Below are 24,188 nucleotides of genomic sequence, written 5' to 3'. Positions count from 1 at the left end.
GCTAGGTTTAATTTCTTTCTGAGTGATGTCCAATTCGATGCTCTAAGGGTGGTCGCGTTCAATATGCTGAGCTATCACGATGAGGGATGCCCTTAATAGCGCACTGCCACGCGCGGAGGGAAGGACCAGCAGCGGCCGAGGCGAGAGCTGCCCCGGTGTCTGCCGCGGCCTCCGGCTAGGCGGGAGCAGCCCGGGCCCCCGCCCCCGGGACACCCTGTCGCCCGGGGCCCCCGGGAGCCACGCCCCTGTCTGTGATGTCCCCTTGCCACGCCCCCGAGCACCGTCGCCGCCATTGTTGCCTGCTGGCGGACGGAGCAGCAGCAGGTGCCGTCGCCTCGGGGGCTGCAGGCCGCGGCAGGCGAGCTCGTCTGCCTGGTGCCTGCCCTCGCCCTCGCTGTGGTCCTCGCCCTCGCTGTGGTCCTCGTCCTCACCCTCACCCTCCTCCACGCCCTCTCCCACGCCCTCGCCCTCCTCCTCGCCCAGGGCCTGGCAGAGTCCGCCGGGTGCCTCCTGCTGCTGGTGGCTCCCAGCGGGGCCACGACCGCACCGCAGCATGTGCTGGAGGGTCATGGGGCTCTTCAGCAAGAAGCGCCAGCGGTCGCCCTCCGGCAGCGCTTCTGGGCAGCCCTGCGCTCCAGCCGCTGCCACCGGTGCCTACGAGCTCGGGGAGGAGGACCCGGGCAGGCTGCACCGCGCGGCTGCCCGCGGCGACCTGGCCTGGCTGAGGCAGTGGCGGCTGAGGAGAGGTGGCATCGACGGGCAAGACCAGGAGAAGCGGTGAGGGGCTGCGGGCCGCTGACGGACACCTTGGCTGCTTCTGGCAGGCGTTGCTGCGAGAGGTTCTGAGCCAAGTTCCACCAGTCCCCTCTCAAGCACCAGGAGCACGTTGCAGCGCAGAGCCTGCTGGTCCAGCGTGGTGCGATCAACCCCCCTGGCAGCTTTCGGGTGCCACGCGGAAGTGCCCGCTCTTAAGGTTTTGCGTAGGGCCAGATTCAAGCTAATTGCTTGAAAAGCGAGATTTGCCCTGTCAGCTGGGGGAGCGAGCTCCAGAGCTTTTCATTGCTCGCAGCTGCCGGGTCGGCTTGAGTGCTGTTGGAAGTGCCTGCCGCCGACCTGCTGCTCGGCAATGGTCTCCCCGCGGGGTCGTTCTGCAGCTGCTCAGGCAGCACCAGTTCTCTTCTGCCCTGTGGGTGAGCGGTGCAGGAAAGCAGGAGGAGCGGAGTCTGGGCTGCAGGGTCCCCAGGGCTGAGTGGCAGCACAGCTTTGGTTCTTCCGTTGCCTGTCTATGTTAAGCTCGTATGTTTAATTTTTAGGACACCTCGGCATGTCGCTTGTGCAGACGGCCACGTGGATGTCGTTAGACGTCGGGTACAAGAGAACTGCCGGCTGAACCTTGCTGGCCATTTCAAGAGATCGCCACTGACGACGGTATGTGGCATATGTTACGCTCTTGTCAGTGGGACTTGCCGACTGTGCGTCAAATGAGAGGTGCCTGGCAGGATTCTTTGCACGGACCTGCGTAGAAACGTGCATGTTGTAATAGGTGTGGAAGGGGCATACGTTAGCTCATCTTGGAAGATGCTTTTCTTTCCCAGCATTCAGAAGCTGGCCGAGTTGTGACAGAGTGGAACGTAAATGTTGGAAATCTTCCCTTTTTTGTGTGTTGTTCCCAGGCAGTACAGTGCCAGCAAGAAAAACGTGTGGCTCTTCTGCTGCAGCATGGTGCCGACCCGAATCTGGCAGATGCTGACGGCAACACTGCCCTTCACCCTGCTGTCGTATCTCCTAATACAACTGTAGCAGGGCTGTTACTTGAGCGTAATGCCAATATTAATGCTCAGAACCGGGTAACCTTGGCACTTGGTAAAGCTGCTCTTTCGAAAAGGTGCAGAACTTGTCTGGGTTTTTCTAACGGGGATTGTTTGTCCTTTCAGGAGGGATATACCCCCCCTAATCTTGCTGTCTCCAAACATGACGAGGAGATGGTAGAGTTTCTTCACAAAAAAGGAACTGAAAATCAGCGTGAAAGGTGAGACATTTGTCAAAACGGCACATAGGTCTCTTTAGTCGTCTGCAAGTATGATTGATGAGAGGCATGGGAATGAGCTTTGAAAAAGAAGGAGCCACACGGAAGGAGTTCCCTGGGTGACTGGTAAAAGCAGGTCTGCACTTGGCTGCTTTCATCCTTTGCACCACAAAGATTGCAAGAAAGCAGTCTGTGGTGCCCCCTCCACACACAGACCCAGACCCAGACCCAGACCCAGACTCAGCAGGAAACTTGCCATTAGCTCAGCAGCACCACGGCTCTGCAGGAGAGGGTTTTTTAAGTGGCGGCATAATTGGTGCTTAAGTGTTGTGAATGGAAGCGTTAGGAGAAAGAGAGGCAACGTTGTCTGAGAGACAAGGGGCATAAGGTGAAACGCAAGGTGTTTTAACTGCGCGTGAGGAGCAAACTCGGCCTGAGGATGGTCAAGCAGTCGAACAGCTTGCCCCGGGAGTTTGTGCAGCCTCCATGCGTGGGGGCTTTGAAGAGCAGAGTGGAAGGACCCCTGAACAGCGTGGTCTGACCTCGTAGCTCAGTCTGCTTTGGGGAGGCGGTTGGCCTGGACACCTCACGAGGTGCCTTCCAACCTGAATTCTCCAATGCTTCCATGTATTTGGCTTTGCTTTCGCTGTGCTTGTAGGAAAGGGGGAAAGCATTGTTTAGGGAGCAAGCAGGGATTAAAACGATGGCAATGCAGTGCCTGCAGACGCGGATGTATTTCATAACACATTTGGGATGCTTTAGGATTGCTCTTACAGTTGCCACAGTTGCCGGGGATATAAATGCAAGCCAGCTTCTTTGGCATGGTGCTGATACTGTTACAGAGATAACTCTGCCTTTGTGGCTGTGGATTACGCTCGCGTGCGTAGACATGTTGGGTAAATGGTTTATGTTGTCGTGAGAGGGGCTGAGTTGTCAGTCAAAATATCAGTTTGTCCTGGTCTCGGCTGCGATAGGGTCCGTTTTCTTCCTGGTTGCTGGTATAGTGTTCTGTTTTGGGTTCAGTATGAGAAGAATGTTGATAACACACTGATGTTTTCAGTTGTTGCTCAGTAGTGTTGAGACCAAGTCAAGGATTTTTCAGCTTCTCATGCTCAGCCAGCAAGAAGGCTGGAGGGGCACGAGAAGCTGGGTGGGGACACAGCCAGGGCAGCTGACCCAAACTGGCCAGAGGGGTGTTCCATACCATGTGACGTCATGCCCGGTATATAAACTGGGGGGAGTTGGCCTGGGGGGATAGCTGCTCGGGAACTAACTGGGCCTTGGTTGGAGAGTGGTGAGCAATTGCATTGTGCATCGCTTGTTTTGTATATTCCAACTATTTTGTTATTATTGTTGTCACCTTTACTATTGTTATTATTATCATTATTATTATTTTCTTCCTTTCTGTTCTATTAAACTGTTCTCATCTCAACCCGTCAGTGCTACTTTTTTTCCCCCGATTCTCTCCCCCATCCCACTGAGTAGGGGGGAAGCGAGCGAGCGGCTGCGTGGTGCTTAGTTACTGGCTGGGGTTAAACCACGACACAGTTAAAAAGCAAACCTGAAAGGGGTCTCTCTCAGGAGCCCCAATTTACTCGCTTTCAGGTTTGTTAGAAGAGAATGCCTATTCAAAGTAGTTAACACACGCAGTGCTTAGAATGCAACCGCAGTCTTCTTTGGCCTTTTGATCATACTTAGGAGCTGTCTAAACTCTCAGGTCCTCAGACTAACCATCAAGATTTCTGAAGTTCTTCCAAGTCAGGACTGCATTTGAGGAGACTGTAGGCTGGCTTGACATGAACAGTTGCAGCATTAATGTAGCATCCTGCAGACGTAGCACCCTTGCAGTTAGATGTGAATCTGCCAGAGGGCTTGTTAATTTTTGTAGTGCTCCCTAGGGAGAGGTGGTTGATCAGTTTAGAGTGTAGCCAGCAGGGCTGAAGTGCTTCACAGATACCAATGTGCATCTAGAGAATGAGCAAGGCTGCAGTGGATATTTCATCACGGAACAGTAGTGCCAGAGTAAGGTGGGGGGGTGGGGGTGTTACCGTTTCTCAGTTGGCAACAAAAATGGAGCGGCTGGGTGAGGAATGGCCGTTGCTGTCCTAGTCAAGCACGTATGCAAAGATGTGGTTGTTTCTACCAACTCTGTGTCTCCTCTTTCCGTATATATCCTTAGTAAGCTGCTGGCAGAAGACACGGGGAGTGAAAACACGGAAGACTCTTCTGCAGGTGGTGTAGCAGACAAGGCAGTTCTCAGCAGCTCGTGCCCTGTGAGGACTGCTGACTTTACAAGGGCTGCACTTGCTCAGGACAGCGAAGGTAGGATCCTTAACTGTGGAAGAGCCGATGAGGAAAATCACTACGGCCCGTAGTAGAACCGTTCCTCATCTTTTGGATGCTGGGCTTGGATGATGGGAAAAAGCAGAGTGAGATGAACACTCACAGTGTGTCGCTTCTTGCCTCTTTTGTAGGTGCCCTGCCAGTGGGAGGAGCAGAGCAAGAGGAAGATGCGGAATCTTCCGGGGATTCCGAGGTCCTTTCTGTGAGGGACGCAGTGGGGTCCCCTTTGGTTCGCTTGCTTTTGGGCTTATTTCCCTCTGGGCTTTTGACGTCTTCTGCTGCTCCCGCCACACATTTGTAACTGGGGGCCCTTGAAATACTTGGGCTTTTGGTCAGCTGTCCATTTAGGACTGGGACGAAGGCAGGTCAAGCTAATGACCTGGGTCTCATAGCAACTGGCCTTTGAGTTTCGTCTCTAGCATAGAAGCACTAAAGTTTCCCCTGCTTCCCCCAGTACCGCGGAGGCGCTCAGCTGAGAAAGATGGAGAGAGGTCATCAGTTTTGCAGGTGCCTGCTGGTGGCAGGCAACATTTCTTATCTTTAAATCTGCTCTGAAGACTGACCTAATTATGTAACCTAAGAAGTAAAAGCACACCTCATATTCTCATGTTCTTATCGAATTCTTTGTGCTCGTGTAACCACGTTTCTTTAGGACTGTGTCGCACAGCTGCAGCAGAAGCTTGCCAGTCCTCTTAAAAAGCAATCTATGTCAGAAGCTTCTCCAGAAGTTACTACTATGCGCTACCTCGGTGCCCTGGAGAAAGACAACCTGCACTTGCAAGGGGCATTGGAAAGGGTTGTAGCTGAGGTATGGAAAGCCTGTCACTATAGGAATAAACCTCTGGGTGGCTGTTTCTTCCCGTTCATTGTGAAAAAGGACAAAACAGTATTCTGGGAGCCAGTAGGAGAGAGATCTAAGGAAGTTAACAGTGATCCCCTGTCATAATTGATGAAGCCAGTAAAACCTTCAGCCAGGTGGCTGCCTCCTCCTCCTCCTCCAGAGTGGAAGATTAGCGTTACTTGAATCATCAAAAAGCCAGTTCGTTTCTGCTGCAAGTAGGAGAGAATCTTGCTCCTCAACGCCACAGCAGAGGCTCTTGTTCAGGCTCTGGGGTAGTACTGCAGCAGTGGCCTTTCTCTTCCCTTCTTCCTCCCCTCCCCTGGTGACAAACGCAGCTGGCCCTTTGGGGAGCTCCTCGCAAGCTGGAGGGGCAAGGCAGTGCGCTGGGAGCAGCCTTCTGGTGGCTAGGTACGAACAGAGCGGTTTGCTCTCTCTCAAAATTCGCCCCTGCTCTGAGCCACTATTTCCCTGTTCCAGATATTGCACTCTTTCTTTACAGTCTTCTGTTTGTATACAACAGCTGTTCCTTATTTGTAGGTTGCTAAATATGTGTGAAAGTCCTTGTCTTTGTTTGGGCGCGCGGTGTGTAAAACAACGTGAGCCACCTTCATGGATGAAGGAACTTTGAAACAGATGTTAGGGTTTGGGGTTTGGGCTTTTTTTAAGAGTACGGGTATCAGAACCATGTGGATTGAACTAAGCAAGAAGAAGAGCTGGTTTGCAGGTGGTGTGTTTGTACTGTATCTGCAAAGCAGCATCTCAGCATCTTTTTCCCCCCCTTCTTTGGCCCTGCCGTAATTTGCCATCCTGAAGCAGCCTTCTTGCAAGTGCATTGTAAGCTCCTTTCTGAGGCGGGGACCACCTTTTGCAGTGTTCTTAGGAAAACTGAAGCATAGAGGCCTCGGAGTTCTGAAACAGAAATCACCTTAAATTTCCTTATGAGGGAGGTGTGAAGTCACTTTAGGAGAAGGATGAACTTTTTAATTTGTTTTTTTTCAATGGAGGAGCAAACAAGTGGATACAAAGAGTGTCACAAGTCACTGAAAGGGTAGGAGGGGCAGTGTCAGTGCTTAGAACTGTGCTATAGGAAATCAGTGGAGGGATGGGAGAGGCCAGTAAAAAAGATGATGAAGTAACACCGTTTGTGCTCATTTGCTAGTACAAGTGCAGGTCTGAATGTACTTGAAATGATTACAGTTGTTTGACTAGAGGGTATGTGCAGATATATGCAGCCCTTGAACTCTTCAGCAGCAGTTGACCCCTCTATATAAAAGCTCACCTGACTACAGGGGATTCTTCCTGTGATTTTGCAGTTGCGGGAGTTGAAAGAACAGCATCTTCAGTCTGAGCATTGTGTTCGTGACTTGAAGACTGCCTTGGATAATAAGGAAAGGGAAGTAATAGCTTCTAAGCAGAAACTGCAGGACCTCCTGTTGGCATCTTCTGGGACTAGTACGACTATAAAACAACTGGAAGATTGCGTGCAACGGTAAGAGAGTAACACAGTGCAGCAACGTCTGTCGCTTCCTGGGATGGTGTGAAAACAACAGGATAGCCTTGTTGCATCACAGCAAGTTAATATACGATTTTGAAGGATGCTTTTGTCTTAGATTATGTTGTTTCACGCTGTTCTTTCAGAGCTGGTGCTCTGGCGGATTTCCCTCATAAGACCTGTATTTCTTTTTAAGCCTTGGAATTGAAAATGCCAGACTGGAAGCCACAGTCCAGCAACAAAACAATAGGATTGAAGCCCTTCAGAGAGACCTGCAAGCCTCTGCCTCAGTAAGCTGGTCACAAACTTCCCTTTTTGTGAGCTCCTGAGCCTAGTTACCTACTTCTGTGGGGAAATTTTAGGATGAGGTTTTCCTGGAGAGCCATGGGGAGCTCAGTCCCCGCATTCTAGTGAATATAGGCTGCTCAGAAAGCAGCCTGGTCCATTCCCCAGCTTTCTGGTTTTGAGAGTTTTCCCATGCTACTATGGCAAGTCCTACTTAACGCTCTAAAATGCGAGGATGTGACACTAGTTCATTTTCTTCATAGGAGCTTGTTTGGTGCTGTGTTTTGAATTTGTGATGAAAACAGTGTTAACAACACAGGGGTGATTTAGTTATGGCTGAACAGGGCTTGCACAGTGTCAAGGCCTTTTCTATTTCTCATACTGCCCTGCCAGCAAGTAGGCTGGGGGGTGCCCAAGGAGCTGGGGCAGGGGGGCACAGCCAGACAGCTGACTCCAAATGACCATCCCATATGACATCATGCTCAGCAATAAAAGCTGCAGGGAAGAAGGAAGAAGGGATGGACATTTGGAGATATGGCATTTGTCTTTCCAAGTAACCGTTGGGTATGATGAAGCCCTGCTTTCCTGGAAGTGGCTGAAAAACTGCCTGCCAACGAGAAGTAGGGAATGAATTCTTTGTTTTGCTTTGCTCACACACGCAGCTTTAACTTTACCTATGAAACTGTCTTTATCTCAACCCACAAGTTTTCTCACGCTTACCCTGCCAACGCTCTCCTCCATCCCACAGGGGTGGGGAGTGAGTGAGTGGCTGGGTGGCGCTGAGCTGCCTACTAGGGTTAAACCATGACAGATGCTAGAAAGGATGGAAGTTGTGGTCAGGGGGGAGATCTGTGGCTGAAAGCTGAGAGAGGAGACTGGACCTGGGAGGTCCGTGTTACCTTTGCAGCTTTGTCACAGCTTGCCCTTGAGACCATGTTAGCTTCCTTTCCCGCCTGCGAACAGGTGCTGGTACTGTCCTGCCATGCAGGGAGCTAAGGTAACGAATTAGGTGAGGTGATGCTGCACAGTAGCGGGCAGAGCACTTCCTTGCTCTCAGGAGATGTAGAGCTGTTACAGAAGCCGTGAGGGTAGGGTATTTTCTGTGGTGGGCACTAGAGGAATTATTATATTAAAAAGTACGTATCGTTAGGAACTCTGGAGGACCTTTGGAAGAAAGTTGCAGGGTGATCTTGTGTGTGTGTGCGCGTGTGTGCGTGTCGTCTTATCCCCCAAAGCTGCAACCTCATCTTGTCACTTCTAGGGTGTTCATTCTTTCCACCAGCTTCAACTGCTGCTCTGGGTTATGTTTCCTGAGGTGTGTTCTACACTCCGTGTTAACCTTAACTGTAGATGTTGGATGGGGAGAGGAGAGCTTAGACCTGTTTCCATTTAAGTTACTGCTTTGTACTGCAGTGCTGCCTTTCCAGTCACCTGAGTTTTTTCTTTTGCCGCTGTTGCTTTCACAGATGCAAAAGCAGAATGTGCTGCCTCGGACATCAAAGGACTCCCACAGCATGTGGGAAGAGCAATTGAAGTCAAGATCCCACCTTGAAGAGCTTGTTGCTCAGCTTGACAGAGAAAAGGCTGAACTCCTGGAACAGGTGAGCCCAGAAAATTCTCTGGGTGCCTAGCCAATACCCCGGAGAACTGTGTCTACCTTTTTGTTGAGTTCTTACAGTCAGCTTTTTCTGTTATCCTTGCCGTTCAGGCTGTGAGTATCTTGTGATTTGGGTATCAGCCAGGAAGCAAATAAAAGCTAGCTGGGTATCTTTGTGTAAATTCTGGAATGGTTCTGTTGGGAAGAGTTCCCAATGTGGTTTGCTATCAGTTGAGCACATTGAGCAAGGCTGCAGTTCCCCAGTTATTTCTTGGATTCCTTCGGGTCATCTTCTGACACCTTGGTTTCTGGGCAGGGTTAAAATGCTTCATGTTTCCAGTGCAATGTATGGAGGAGCTGCTGCATGTTTTCAGGGTAGTGGGAGCTTAAAAGCCTTCCAGAAAAATGTACTGAAGGAATTTTGGGCAAATGAACTAGTAGCTGGGAAACAAGAAATGGCTGCCAGTTTCCAAGGGGCAGTCTTTCCCCTTTCTCCTTTTCTGTAGAGGAGAAATGGAAGTACAAAGTCAAAAGAGCTGCCAGCTCTCCTCTGGTTTGGCTGAGAAGACACCAAGAGGCAGAACAAGATGTGAATAAGTAAATACCCCCAGAGGAGAGAGGGAGGCAATAGCAGAGGGAAATGAAACATTGAAGAATTGCAAAAGATCAAATTCCTCTGCAAGCCCCTGCCTGCTGGTCCTTGAAGATCCCATGAAAGCTTTAGATTGATCTGTGTTCTCCCATGAGGTACATACTTACGTAATCCCTGTTATGAGTAGAGGAACTGCCGAAAGTGTCCTCCAGCATCTTTTCCACCTTTTTGCCTTCAAGTGTTAGAAGAGCCTTTGCCTCAGTGGGGTCGTCTGTTTCTGTTGTTAGGTGTTGGCCTGTTTGATGTCAAACCCAAAGTGATTAAATGTTCTCAGGAACTTTGTCCCTTGGCGTTCTGTGGAACTTGGCTAACAGATAGAGGCGTACTGCAGCTTCTCTGTGGAGAACGTTAGATGCATATACTGTGCGTAGATACTGTTCCTACGCTGTGTGTGTGATGTATCTTTTCTATTTTGAAAGTGTGAGGCTGAAAGAAAGAAAGTGAAGAAGCTGGTAGAGTTGAAACGCCCAGTCGAACTGCATCTGGACCAAGAAATGAAAAGAAACATCGAACTGCAGAAAGACTGTGAGAGGTACGGCTTTTTGGTATGGTGAAGAGGTTTCCCTGAGTAGAAGTCAAGCTTTATTGAACTTCACTGTAAAAATAGGTGTATGTAACTGTGAGAAAATTCAAGCCCCGTATTAGTTCTTGCAGGGCGCTTCTGTGCATGAGTCCATAGTTTTCAATAGCTGCCAAAAGAACTGCAAATGCAGGTTGCTGTGCAGTTCTACTGGGGGGCGGGGGGGGGGGGAGGAAGTCTTTTATTCCTCTTTTCAGGTGAAATTTGGACCTTTCAAGGGGTTTGCGGCACAGTAATGCTGTTTTTTTCTCAGTAATTGCTGGTGTGTAAAGCACGTTAAAGATGAAGCAAGCCATGTCTGCGCTGTTTACGTAAGAGTATGTGAAAAAGGCCGGTTGTTCCTTTGCTTCGTTGTTTTCTTGACTAATTTGCTGTGCAGGTTGAAGAAGCTTCTGAGCAGAGCTACGAAGAAGCTAAGGGCGTATGAGGAGAAAGAGATGGAGTCCCAGCTTAATTTGCAGGGAGAAATGAAGAACAGGTATTCCGAAATGGCCAATGAAGTTGGTAGATTAAGAACAAAGGTGAGCTCTGCTTTGTTTAGGGTTTCTTGGTGGTGGTGTTTTTTCTTTTGAAAAACCTGGGTTATTCCTTCCCTGTACTACTTTTCATGCTGGTGATTTTTTTTTCTTTGCTGTATTTTGGAAGCAACTGCCTTTTCTTGATGCTCCTTCTACTGTTACAGTAGTAGATGTCTATAACTAATACCGATGTAGTTATCATTATGGGTAGAGATGAAAGCATAATGTGCAAAGCAGTATCTGCAAGGGCACATGAAGGGCAGGCTGTTCTGTAGAGGAAGGGCGAGCCGAGAGTCGCAGCAAGGCTGGCAGGGTCCATGACCTCAGGGGCAGTCCCACAGGCTCTCACCAAGAAGAGCGGAATAGGTCCGGTGACAGCAAGCAGGGTCAGCCAAGAGTGCAGATCGCCAGGCCAGTCCATAGGGACTGCAGTCCTACCAGGATGTCACGTCCATGGGTGAGGGTCAGGGCTGAGAGCAGTAAGGCTCGGCACAGGCCTGGCTGCAGCTTGAGGCCATGGCAGCGTCTTCTAGGTCTTACAGAGGAATTCCTTCTCTGGAAGAGAGGGAATTAACACCGCCATTACTGGGAACAACTGTATGAAGTTGGCTTCGCCCAAGGTCACCGCTTGAGCTCTGTCTTAGGCAGGAGTTGCGCAGAAGGCAGTTCAGGTTTTGCTTTTCTAAACAGTGTCATTGTTTCCCAGGGCACGATGCAGTTGAGGCAATGCAGAAAAAATTCTGTAACTTACTGCTCGCTAGTAGCTGTCTCGGCCCATCTTTCCCTTGTCATGGGCACCCAGAAGTAGAGTTCCCAGAAGTGCTTTTGAGGTTGCTCTGGCTGTTCAGTAGCACGTAACCTTTTATCTGCTTCTCCGCTCATTGCTCAGATTTGTTGCTAGAGCAGCCATGTTTCAGAGCTACGTTCGAGTTTGGAAGGCATTGTAGAATGAGTCAACTGCCGTTGCAGTGGCTCATTTTTAGTCCAGAAGTTAGTAGTGGGTTTGTGTTTCTGTTGGAGAGTTGTTTCGAATGACAGGGAAGGGCATTACATTTAGGCGGTTTTAGATAAGTCTCAAGTTTCTACTTTGTTAGAGATTCTTTCAAGTGTTTAGTATGCTGGTTTCCTCCACTTTTATTAAAAAAAGACAGGGTGTTATGTTTTATCTTCAACAGGTACAGAAAATGTATGTTTCTGGAGGGGGGAAGAGGAGGATAGAGCTGTAGTTGACCGTTGGGACTTACTGAAAGTCTGATATTTCCTGCAAATTTTTGAAAACAAACTGCGGCTTTGACCTAAAGAGAATATGTCTTCCTCCACCACCGCTGTAAAAGCTGTGTTCTGAGCCACTATTTACAAATCTTTCAGTGTAATGGAAAAAAAAGAGCATCTGTTTCTTGTCTTGTCCGTTCTGTAATGAAGCTTTGATTGTGTTGACAGCATGTAAAAATTCCTCTAAAGCATGACACGTGTTGTTTCTGATGAAACCAGAAGGTGGCTAGGTATGGGGGTGTGTGATTTCCCGTGAGCATATGAGCATCTCATGGAAGAATAGCCTTAGTGCTTTTCCACTTAGCCCTATGCGTGAAATGCTGCTAGTTTGGCACCTCTTGGTCCTCTTGATACCTACTGCAGAAGAACTGAGAAAGGATGGGAGCCTGAGGAATCCTATCAGGAATGTTGCGAAAGCTGTTCTTGTTTGAAAAGAAGAGACTGCTTTCACTTTGGTTTTCATACTGAGTCAGCAGATGGTAAATACAGCCTCGATGGCCAACCCCTTTACTGATTTTCACAGAACTGAGTAATTGTAGATCTGAGTTCCCCGTTTTTGGGGGTTCTTTCTTTTTTTTTTTTTTTTTTTTTTGCTGTCTACAGGTTGGTGAACTTTCCCAGCAGCTGGAGATAGAGTCTAAAAAATGCATGCAGCTAGAAACACAGAATCAGGATTTGCGAGAAGAGTTGTCCACCATGCGTGGGAACCATAAAAAACTGGAGAAGAGCAAATGCCAGCTGAAAGAAGAGCTGGCTAACCTCAAACATCATTTGGAGACTAACACGGTGGATCGCAGCCAACTAGAACAATATAAAAGAGAGATGGAAGAACAAGCCGAACAAGAGTTAAGACAAAAACTACAAGAAGTCAATCTGGTTTTGCAGGCAAGTGAATTTCTCACGTGTGTCTGTAGTCTCTATTGCATACTTTTGTTGTGGTTGTCATTTTTTTAGTATTTTAGTTTTGGTGCCTGATTCTGTCTGTTAGTGCTGTACTTCTGTCTTTCGTAGAGGGCAGTAGAGGGAGAAGAGAATATGGTTGGGCAAGAGTGCTTTCATGTGTGTGTAATGTGCCTGCAGGTCCCTGAATCAAAAGCTTGCCCAAGACAGATTTCCGTTTTGCAGTTCTTGGGTGGGGGGGAGGTTATCACTGTCCACTGGTCGTGTTCATCCTTGAATGGGTATTGTCACTTCCAGTTGTCATGGCCAGGCATACAGGTCCTCCTCTGCCATTGTACGGGGAAAAGTGCTCCGAAAAGAAGTCACCAAAGTTGCGGGGTGGCGGGTGGAGATGAGGGATCCTTATAATTTCTTTGAGGAATCCTTTTCTTTATGCCCTGTCCTACAGAGACGGTGTTCTCTCATTAGTAGCTTTGATGAACAGTAGTGCTAAGAGGGGGGCTCTTTCTGAAGAACTATTTAATGTGGTAGTTCCAGGGTTCCGCCTTGATTGCTGATGGTAGTGAGGAGGCACAGTTGCCTCAGTGAGTAAATCTGGGCCCCTTGAAACTGGGTACGTGCAATTGACTGGCAGGGAGAGTTCTCTTCTTCTTTGCAGTGCTTGAAAGTGCGTTATCTCCTTCAGATGCAGGCAGCCTCCCAGGACAGGTTAGAACAAACCAGAGCCAGTCGTCTCGCTTCACTGACAAACCAGCTAGAACAGACAATTAGAGATCTTGAATGTGGATTGGACAGGATAAAAAATATGGAGCAAGACCGTATTCTTCAAAAAGAATCCATGCAGGCAGAAGTGGACAGGTACAAAGAGCTGTACCAGGCGGAAGTAAAAATAAGAAGATTCCTAGAAAGTAAACTGGAAAGGTAAGTTTATGCTTTTTTGGAGTGGTAATAAGATACTACTTTTTCCTCATGCATTTTCCTCCTAAAAGCCCTCTTCTGCATCTGGTAGCATTATGTATATAAGCATAAGAAGGCATATTTCCGAGGAAAGTAGCTTAAGACCCTTTCCCTTCATGAGAACTGTCTTCATTTCTCTTTAGTGTTCCAGCAGTAACACCACTGATCATGGCATTAATAGGGTATTCTATGTGTGGCAGAAAAGATAAATTTCATGTCCTTTATTGCTTGAATAAGGATAGGCACTTCAGAGAACAGAATTTGATTCTGTGAAGTAAAAAAAAAAAAATAAAATTTTTTGGCATCCATTTTAGCGGCATGTCTGAGTTTTGAGCTTTCCTTGGGAAAGGAGGGATAGTCCAGAGTTCTTATGCAGGTGACGTACCCTTCAGAAGAAGCTGTGTGAACACATGGCGTTCACAGGCTGTTTTGAAGCCCTAATGCTGAGAAGTCCTAAGTGTTGGTAACTCTTACTGCTCCTTGCAGGTAGTGTGACTTCCTAGAAATAGGCGCTCTGCAAAGAAAGACTTCAGATCAAATTGTAGTCTTGTTTTAGAGGCTTTTAATCCCTTCCACTTTCAGAAGTCAAAGAAGAGACAAAGACCTGGGGGGTAACTTTGCAAAAGTGTCATTACCAAAGATAATTCTTTGTATGCTTCTGAATGTTTCAGAGCTAATGAGAGACTAGAAGCCAATGCTAAGCTCCTTCCGGAGCGCCAGAGCAGCAGACCTTTAATTGCAAGCAGCAGTGTCAGTGGAGGTCTGGCTGCAAGTCCAGGTCTGTATTCAACTGAACTGGGACATCTTGGCAACAATTTGGCACCGAACAGAAGTCCAAGTCTAGGAGGAAGCTCCCCAAGCCAAACCGGGAACACATTATTGTCAACAAACAGCGTTGAAGCCTATGCGGCTAAGGTAAGAATTTTGAAATACTATTCTCAACTACTGCTAAAGAGTATCCGTAAGCAAAGTTATGCTTTTTAGCCTGAAGTTAGAATCCATAACTTTATAGTTCCAAACTCTATGGTCTAATAGGCCCAAACAATTGCTCATCATCAAAACAGTACACATCTATATGTGGTAGGGGTGAAGACTTTTGGTCATCAGGGTTATACAAATTTCCACGAGTGCTCAAAACCCCCAAAAATCTGAAATCTAAATAATGAGCTGTGTAACTACACTCTTTTACAAGAGAAACTGTGATAAAGAATACGGTGGCATAGGAAGTTCCCTGCTAAGCTCTTCACTAAATTTTAATGCGTAGTATGTGTGACCTGTTTAAAATGGCTAACTTTGAATGCAAAATCCCATCAGACATCTTTGTTTGAGACGCCTTTTCCTTCCTGACTGATCTTCATTCTCGGGGTTTCTTCACTGGAACTTGTTTTAGTACATAAATAGCAATAAAGGGATGCTTCAAAAATAGGGTGATAGGAACAGGATCGCCTAATTTCTCACATTATACTTCAGTGCGGGGTGTATACTATGTGTAGGAGGCATTTGTTTTTGTAGCTCCTGCTATGTGTTATTACACGAACAGGTAGAATTAGCTACTCTTCAGGAAGTCTTCACAGCTTTCTAATTTTGCAGCAATGCTGCAACCTCTGCAAGACTTCTGGTCAAAGTATGCCCTGTAATTCGCAGTCAGTGTGATCGCACACCCCTCACAGAATGGTGAACATTGTATTGTGAGACTTGGAAACCAGATGTCAATAGTTGTAATCAGTTTCCCACCTAGCATAGGATTGAGGCATGGACAAGCTTCTGTGTGCAGTCGGTGTTCTATCCCTCGTGCATTCTGGGGCTGAATGAATGTGAGAAGTATTCATTCACTTTTTTTAAGTCCACCTCAGTTCAGTGGTCCCACCCACATTGGAAAGAATCCACGTCAACAATGTGACTACATACTGCACCCGGTTTAAGGGAAAAAAGAAAAGCCCAAACCCAACAAAATCAAAAACGGACAAAGCAGTGTAGGTAATGCGTAGCAGCGGCAGTTAAGATGAATGATTCTGTATCACTGTGAATGTGTTTTTGAGGTCAGAGGGTGGCCGTACATTACAGAAAGAACTCGGGAGGCAATTGGTGCTGTACCATCTGCAGGGGCTATTCAGCATGCAAGCAGTAGAAAGGAGGCAAAAGTCAGGGACCCACTGCAAAAGTGAAATAAGGAGAAGGCCAGGACAAGGGAACAAGAGGGGTAAGGAGCAGGGAACAAGTGAGGAAAAGAACGGACAGAGAGATGGGAGCAAGATGTTAAAAGAAGAAAAAGGCAAAGGAGGAAACCATCACACTTCTAGGAGAAACTCTGCCCTAGTTTAAAAGAAAAGGGTTGACAGTTGTGCCCTTGTTGAAGGAGAAGAAACAGGAAAAAAAGACAGTAAAGGGGGAGAAAGTGGGAGTACTCAGTGCTTCTTAACTGAATTACAGCAACTTTCTTCAAGTAGTCCTTTCCATCTTAATTTTCCAGAAGAAATTGGAGGTCTCTGGGCATCTCAAAGTTTTTGTCAGTGTCAGGATAGATACCTTTTCTGCTTTACTAGCTTCCCTTAAGTATATTCCAGAGATTAAATATTTCAAAAGGCTACTTCATAGCTCATTGGTTCTCACTCAGTGTCACTCAGTGTCCTGACTTCAACAGCACCCGTAAAGTGTCTTTTCAGAGCATACGTCTCTCATTTTGTGATGGAATGCTGTGCTGGGGAATACTTTTAAGTTTTGGTACTGTCTTCTGAGGCTTCGCTTTTAAGGTTTAAAAAAACCCCCAGAACAAAAAAATACCCGTCAGCCTTGAGCAGACTCTCAAGGAAGTTGAAGAACGATTACATACGACATTTCCCCAGTCTCCAGTTACTGACGTGAGGTGAGGTTTTGTTTGCTAGTTTGGGGGCTTTCTTATATACCTAAATGTCTCCATCCTAGTGCAGTTTTGTTAGTAGGACTTAATCCCCTGAAGTCCTCTCTGATCTTGTTTACGACCTACAGGGACTTTTAGTTCGTGTCTAGAGAGGAGCTGAGGATAATTTGCTCTTAATAGACACAGTTTGTCTTCTCGTGATTAGCTTCTAATTCTAATATAGTATTAAATTCTAAAGTTTTCTTCCTTGCATGAAAGTGAGTAAAACTATGGCTAAACCCTCAGAGAACTTTCCCATTTCTTACCATTTCTACCAGGTTGTCTTAAGAAAAAGCTGGAATTCCCAGCATGCCTGTTTTCCCTCAATCAAAGCAGAAGGCTGGTCTCTGGGACTCGGAATTATCAGTGTGAATTTATCCTCTCTGTTACGAAATGCAGCTGCATGTCCTTTCACGATACTTCTTCCCGTAATCGCCAGTTAGGGAACAACTGGGAGTAATTGTAATGGCACTGTCTGTAGCCCCAAGTCACTCAATGTTCAATGTATTCAGCAAAGTCTGAAAACGTGATCTTCTCTTTCAGAGTGCTTCAGAAAAAAGAAACAGGGTTCTCAGAGGTGCAGTAGTTGCTAGAGGACATGCATCTAAGTGGGTATTTCACTTAGAACTGCTGGTTTCAGCTTCCTCAGCTGGGTGCAGGATGTCATTAACAGTGTTTGAAGCCACAGCATACCTCTGAGGAGCTGAAAGGACAGAATTCCTGACACGTGCGTCTACAAGAAGAGGATTGAACTGGAAAATAGGGCTTTAAGTCAGGAAGTAACAAAAGGGGAAAACCGCATGGATCCCTCTGCATAAAATAATGGGTGATGAATCTCCATCAGTTTCCAAATGCAAAATTACCAGATGCACAGTCTGTGCTGTCATTTCCGCAGGAGTCCTGTGCCATTCAGGAGACAAGTTGGAACATGAGGAAAGAATGCAAAATAGTCTATTTTGAAGTGCTTTGCAGGTTGTGCTGCTTAGTACTCTGCCTGTTCACCGGATTATTTAAAGACAGAAGAGTTTCTCTGACTCTAAGCCGTTTCTTCACTTCACTCTTTGCTTGAATTATGCCTCAAATTTTTTCCAGTAACCTGGTTCCCTTCTACAGAATTTGTCTTGCCTTTAAATTCAAGCTGAGCAGTGTTTTTTTGGCTGGAGATTACGAATGCTCCTGCCACTAAAGCTCGTAATGACAGGGAGTTAAGGACCTTAAATTGCAGTATGCCTCGGGTAGTCATCTTGCACTTCTTTTTTTAGTCAAAGCTCGCTGTGCAGATTCAGTGTTTCTCGCAGTAGCTTCCTCAAGGTGAGAAAGGCTACGTGAAGTACAGGACATCTCGTTCTTAAGAGGAGGATGTTTATGTAAATTTGGTTTGTGCAAAAGCTTTGAAGTAGCTTCAGGGGCAAGGAGGTGAAAATACTTCGCACTGCTGTTACTCAAAATGCTGGTATTAATTCTTTGTCCATGCACCTGTTGGAAAAAACATTGGTAAATGATGCTGATTGCGAACAAGTGCTACTCTGGCAAGTGGACACAGTTGCTTCTTTTAGACATAACTAAGGAATTTGGAGTTTAAAGGCTTGAATGATTTCACAGTTTTTCTAAACCACTGCTTAACATGAGGCGAATGTCAGTGATTATGCATATAGCCTTACACTTTGAAGATGGCCATGTTGCAAGCTCAGCAAAAAGTGAGAATTTTATTCTTGAAAATAACATGAAGAAGAAATGTGTTCCATTCCAGCATAGCCCCTTCCCCCTTATCAAATATATATGCTACAGAAATTAATAACCTTGAAATGGGAGTGCCAAAGTACCTTGAGAAATACAAAAGTTCATATTGACGCAAGCTCATTAACCAGTAAAATCCCAATCACATGCAAATGTCTTTGGGTTTTTTTGGTTGGTTTTCTTTTTATTAGAGCTCCAGTAATGAAGAATAAATTACAAGTACTTGAAAAATTCTGTGCAGGTAATTACAAACAGTAAGTGTAGCGACTAGCAGTCCGTTATGTTCTGCAAGGCAGCTGGCTGAATTTATTTCATGAATTATGAATTTATTTCATAGTAGGACTTGTGTCGTAAGAAGGATGTACGTGTGTATTGCCTGTGCTTTACAGGAGTAGAGAGATCTTTGACAGGGTCTTTTTTTCTTTTATGATGTGGTCTACTGACTCCCGAACTGCTCGTGAATTGGCATGTCACCATCCAGAACCAAATTGAATCAAGCAGACGAAACGCAAATATGATGTTAGTGGTCTGTGTGCCGTAATTGGGGAACTGCTGTGAGGAATGTCTGCTGCAAGTGCTGCAAGGAGATTTTGGGACTGGAGTCTTGTTGTCAGGTTTAAAAAAGGTGAAGCTTAAATCCTAACAGCTGTGCCAAAGGCTGGTGAAAATGAATGTGGGTGTCTTGACATAGAAAATAATAGTGAACTCTGCTAGCTGCAACCAGTGTGAGTTTAATGGATTTATGAAACCAGTTTTCCTACATCACGTGAGAACGGGAATGTCTGCTTCCTACTCTATTTCTCAATTTCTGTTCCTTTTCTGATTTCATTTTCCATCTGCACTCTTGTATTGTAGCAGTCTTTGCATTGTTAGCTTTTTTTACTTGCTTTGTTTACGTGTAGGCCATGTTCTTATTTCTCACTGAAGACCTTTGAACTTAAGGCCGTTTTTCTTTCTTCTTCAGCTCCTTAATCAAAAATCTGTTCTTCTCTCTCTTCTCTGCAGCGAGATACATGACCAGGTTTGTAGCCAGTATTGTTTAATGTTGGGTGGTATTTTGTACTGGAAACGTTTTGTCTATTTATGCTGGTAGGTTTTGATTGAAACTTACTGATGCGTTCACATTTTCCTACTACTGCAAGTAGTTTGAACTTGCTAGTTTGTCCAAGTGAAAGAATGGCTGCTGCAGAATACTTTCATGCTTTATGTATTTGTAATGTTACGGCGTCAGATGTTTAACTACCACAGTAAGATGACAGTGCATGGATTTCATCTGTTACAATGGAACTTGTGTAAACTACAGGAGCAGGCTGGTTTAGCCTCCTTGCCAGTTCTGATATTCAAAAAGTTCTCGGTAGTGACAGTGGTTGTGTCTGGAGCACCAGTACTGTTCTGAAGGTGAGTTGCTAGAGTCTGAGTACCATGTCATGGAGTCTTACAGGATCCGACTTACTCTGTGCTCAAACAATCCATGTGGGTAAGTAGACGTCAACACTGCTTTCTGAAAAAGATTTCTGGAGAAGGTGACTGCTGCAAGGGAACCCAGTATGTTACTGCCTGGAGAGATGTGCAGTGAGAAGAGAATGACCTGCTCAGGAGGTTTGGGATAGTCAGCTGTGATGCCTTTTCCAGGGGCTTGCGGGGAAGAACAGTGGAGGCGAGTTATAGTCCTCAGAGGTGTATTTTGCCTGGCTCTTCATTCCCTATTCAGAAACCAGTGTGTTGGCTTGATTTCCACCTCTTTCTCTTTCCTCGGGCATGGATGAGATTCACAAAGATGTAACTGGAATGAATAAGAGGAAGACAAGATTTTTTTCTTCTCTTGATTCATCCACACATGTTGTGGAGGGTCCTGTGGACCTTCTGGTCATGGTGAGGGCTCCAGAAACCAGGGAAAGTGGTTTCTTCTAACGCCTCAACTGCTGCTGCTTTGCTTAGGATAGGCCCTGGGTTTGGGTCATCTTTTGGTCTAGGCATTAGTTTTCCTGCTTTTTGCTGTTACCTCTGTCTCATTTCGTGTGTTAGGAGGTCCCTTCTCCCCAGGATTTTGCTGCTGCTTGTACCTGCTTGAAAACAATTAGAGGTTTGGGGATTTGGGGGGCCTTTTCTGTTGTTCTTTCAGCTCTGTGCTCCCCTCTTCTAGCTGCAAAGGCACAGACTATCCCAAGGAAGTACCACTGAGTGGTGGTTCTCCTGGAGGAGCTGGTGAATTTGGTCGCAGCTATCCCTGTAGGCCTGGAGAGAGGGCCCTTCCCTCCCCTTTGCTGGTTTACGGCCCCACTTCTTTGGCCTTTGGAGTTACTGCCTGTTACTGCTCCTCTTGCGAGGGTATGCAGATTGCTTCCCTTCCTGAGGCTTTTGCCTGTTGAGTACATTGTACAGTGTTTCAGTTCTTTTTCGTGGTGGTGGTGGTGGTGGTCTGTTGCTCATTTCATAAAATAAAGACTTATTCCCCCAGGGATTCAGTACTAAAATCGGAGAATCACAGGATGGGCAAGGGTGGAAGGGGCCTTGGAAGATCATCTAGTCCAGCCCCACCCCTGCTCAAAGCAGGGTCAGCCATAGCAGGTTGTTCAGGGTCACGTCCAGCAGGTTTTGTACATCTCCAAGGATGGACGCTCCACAACCTTTTCTGGGCAACTTGTTCCAGGCTGTGACCACGCTTACAATTTAAAAAGGGAAAAAACCCCAAATGTCCTTATGTTAAGATGAAATTTCCTCTATTTTGATTTGTGCCCATTCCTCTTGTTCTTTTACTTGGCACCACTGGCAGGAGTCTGGCTCCATCTTCTTTACTCAGCCCACCAAGTATTTATATACATAGGTAAGGTCTCCCTGAGCTTTCTCTGCTCCAGTAAAGAAACAGTCACAGCTCTCAGCCTCTCCGCATAGCTCACGTGCTCCAAGCCCTTCAGCATCTTCATGGCCCTCATAGGCCTGGAAGCTGAGTGGTATCTATTTTGAAATTCACTTCCACGTGTCACAGACTTGATGGAAAAAATGTAGGAGCCACAAGTATCATCAAATGTAAACAACAGCATATAGCGCTTGGACTATGACTCTTCAAAAGACCTGACTTCTTCTTATGAAGACTTTGAAGTCAGAATCATAAGTGAGAGTAACTTAATTGGTAGCAATAACCACCTTCTAGGGGAGAAAGGAGTAAGTGCTCCTTAAGCTGATTTTGGTTACATAATAAACCCCACAGCTCTTGCTGTGTAGAAGCTGTAGCTGCTGCTGTTGTTTCTTAGGGCAAAGTTCGCAAGAAAAAGTCATGTGTGTTTTTATATTCTGTGTGTGTTGTGGTATTGGCAATAACAATAAAGAAGAGTCCTGGCGTGATCTGCAGGAGCTCTTTCCGTTTTCCATCTTAAAGTGGAGAAAAGAAGAATATTGGCACATGCTTTTTTCTATACGATGGTGTATGTCAATCCTGCAGCAGCTGCTTTTGCAATTCTCTTATGAAGTTGCAGAAGCCAGCCTCAACTGAATTTGTCCCTATGGATGGCATTTGTGCGTATCTCAGCATTTAGCTGACATTCTGCTCCTGTGTTTGATGACAGACTTTTGCCATACCTTCATTGTAATAACACCACTGTGCTTCTTTCCTGTATATTTTTTAAATGCCCAGTTATAGTCCAGCTGGTGAGTTACAGGTTGTTTTGTGCTACAGTTAATGTTGCTCAGCAATGAGACTGCTACAGCCTGCCTGACCAAGAGTTTCTCTTCATTAAAAATCAAGCTCCAAACCAAGATGTCTGTATTTGGGATGGTATTTGTAGTTTTTATCACATGTTATGTGTGGGGTTTAAGATTGTTTTAGGAGTTTAAAGTTACAAAAAGGTAACTTTTAAAATACTAACTGTATGTTTTCTATATAATTCTAGGTACGGCGGGAACTGGATGAAAAAACCAACAAAACGCTTCAAGAGGGTAATGTGTCATTGTGTTAGGAGTGTTTTTAAGGAAACAGATGACTGTTCCTAACTCTTGAAAATAATGGCTTGAAAGCTGTCAAGTTCTTGTGCTAAGCACAGGGTTTTTTTCTGCTAGCTTTCCAGTTTAGACTTGAAGGTGAAAACTTCCTGCTTACCAACATACTGGGTAGAATGTTATGCGGTTGCCTGAAAAAAACCAAGCACAATGAAAACTAACCCATTTCCCCCACCCAGATACACTTGGCTTAAGCCGAAGTCACCTTTCGCTAGAGTTAATCCTCAAGCACATCTATCAAATGTCAAAGAAGCCCTAGGAAAAGATTTTTGTAGACTTCAGCTGTTACTTCTCCTTCCATGTACATCAATTGCATTCAGCACTAAACCATACCATACACATTCTCTGCTGTTAGTTCTTGCTTTTTGCCATGTGTCTTATTCATTGCTTATATTTGTAGCTTCTATGTTGCGGTCTTTTTTGGATAAGCAAGAAGAATATAATCGGTGACAAAAGATAGTCTTCCTTTAGGAAAAGATCATGCAGTATTGTTTAGGCAAATGTGAGTTGAATGCTTGTAATAGGTAGCATAAAACATGGGCTGTAATGTAAGGCCAGGTGTCCAAAGAGGAATTCCACCCATTTCACAGTTGTTCCTCCAGAGTCACTGCTTTGCAGTGACTGGTGCTGTTTCAAAGCAAGTAGCCCCTGAGAGCATCTCCTTCTGTTCCTGTGTGCTTTTAATCATAGAGAGAGCATTCAGCTGTAGCTTCGTAGCTCTTTCCATGTGTCTGAATGGGCACAAAGCCATTGCGTTGCATCCGTGTGCATTTTGAACATAATTACACATCTGCTAGGAGTCAGAGTATGTTTGGTTTGGGGACCTTGTCTGAAAAAGGTGGCTGGAGAAAGATGGAGAAGGTGGGTTTACTTCCACCGAGTATGTGTTTTCATGGAGGAAAGAGGGTTTTGCCAGGGCGAGTTACAAAGACGCCCCCTCAGAGAAGGTGCCAGGCTGGGAGACTTGTCCTGGCCTGACTGCAGTGCAAAGGTGTTTGCGTTTTCACGGGCAGCTTCTTTTCAAGTTTGTCACAGCGAATGCAGAAGCTGATTTTTAGGAGTAGTGTTCCAATAAATCACTGGTTTGAACACTTAAGGAAACAGACACTTGAGGATGAAGAGGTCTCTGCAGGGGGCTAAATTTAGCACTGGTGTAACTGAGAGTCATTTGTGGGTTCCCTGAAGATGTTCAGCGTGAGGCCTCTGGAATATCTTTCGCTACCTTTAAAAGTACTGTTGACTAATAAGCACATGTGGAAAAAATGTGTTTCTCCCTTTGTGCCTAGCCCTTTCATTGTTATGTTCCTTTGGAAGTTTTTAAATCTTCCTGGCTTGTAGTCTCTCCAGTTACGCATAATGTTTTTACAGTGACTTACTTGGCCCTTGTCTACTAGAAAAGTAACACCAGGAATCTTGTCTCTTTTCTCCCTAGTCACTGCTGAACTTCAAACTGGATCTGCTGGAGCTTCTCCCATGGTATCTACTGATGGATCTTCAAGAAATGGCCATGTTGACCAGGATCCCCTTGCCAGGGCAATACAGGAGTACCGTGATGTTCTATATAAAAATTATAAGATTTGAACAAAATGCTAGGCAAAGGCTCAGGAAATAATTTTGTTTACATAGCGCATCTGTGGTTTCCCATCCTTCAGATTGTTCAGATGTGAAAGCGTGTTTATTTTTATTGTCTGAATATAAATTCTAAGTCTATTAAATGGATGTCAAGCACTTTGCACTTACCTGATGGTTTATTGAAGCACAGTTGTTTTATTTTGCACTCACACTAAGAACCATATCTGCTTTTTCTGACTGGCAGATTGACTCCTCTTGACTCTTGAGCTTGACAGAGCTGTCAAAATGTTTCTTATTAAGGTAGCTGCATTATTTTGCTCCACTCATGTTCTGTGTTTTAACAAAAGCATTCCCCTTGTTCTGTTTAATCCCTTCCCTCTATGTGTTTTTAATGTTTCCAGTGTTATTTTAATGCTTAGGACATTATTTGACGTGCTTGCAGCCCGCTGCTTCAGTCCTGATGCAGTGAATATTTCTGCTTATAAAGTGAAAGTTTTCCCAGTGCTCAGGCTGGAGAATAGGGCACT

At 45.8% G+C, this 24,188-nt stretch overlaps 1 protein-coding gene across 1 annotated transcript; it reads left to right on the top strand.

Moving 5' to 3' along the window:
• Positions 1-568: 568 nt before the first annotated feature.
• LOC142027978 (ankyrin repeat domain-containing protein 26-like) lies at positions 569-23,889 on the top strand. Its single transcript, XM_075022127.1, has 17 exons — positions 569-777; positions 1,314-1,428; positions 1,674-1,847; positions 1,935-2,029; positions 4,206-4,348; positions 4,501-4,571; positions 5,037-5,177; positions 6,524-6,699; positions 6,899-6,992; positions 8,454-8,588; positions 9,656-9,768; positions 10,196-10,337; positions 12,210-12,491; positions 13,192-13,427; positions 14,135-14,378; positions 21,984-22,029; positions 23,522-23,889. Exons 1-17 carry the CDS (start codon positions 569-571, stop codon positions 23,668-23,670), a joined length of 2,565 nt encoding a protein of 854 aa, XP_074878228.1. The 3' UTR covers positions 23,671-23,889.
• Positions 23,890-24,188: the final 299 nt, after the last annotated feature.

This window comes from Buteo buteo, unplaced genomic scaffold (assembly GCF_964188355.1).
Source record: "Buteo buteo unplaced genomic scaffold, bButBut1.hap1.1 HAP1_SCAFFOLD_100, whole genome shotgun sequence".
NCBI classification, from domain to species: domain Eukaryota; kingdom Metazoa; phylum Chordata; class Aves; order Accipitriformes; family Accipitridae; genus Buteo; species Buteo buteo.
Note: the sequence above shows the minus strand (reverse complement) of the source record. Positions and strands in the feature narration are given on the sequence as shown.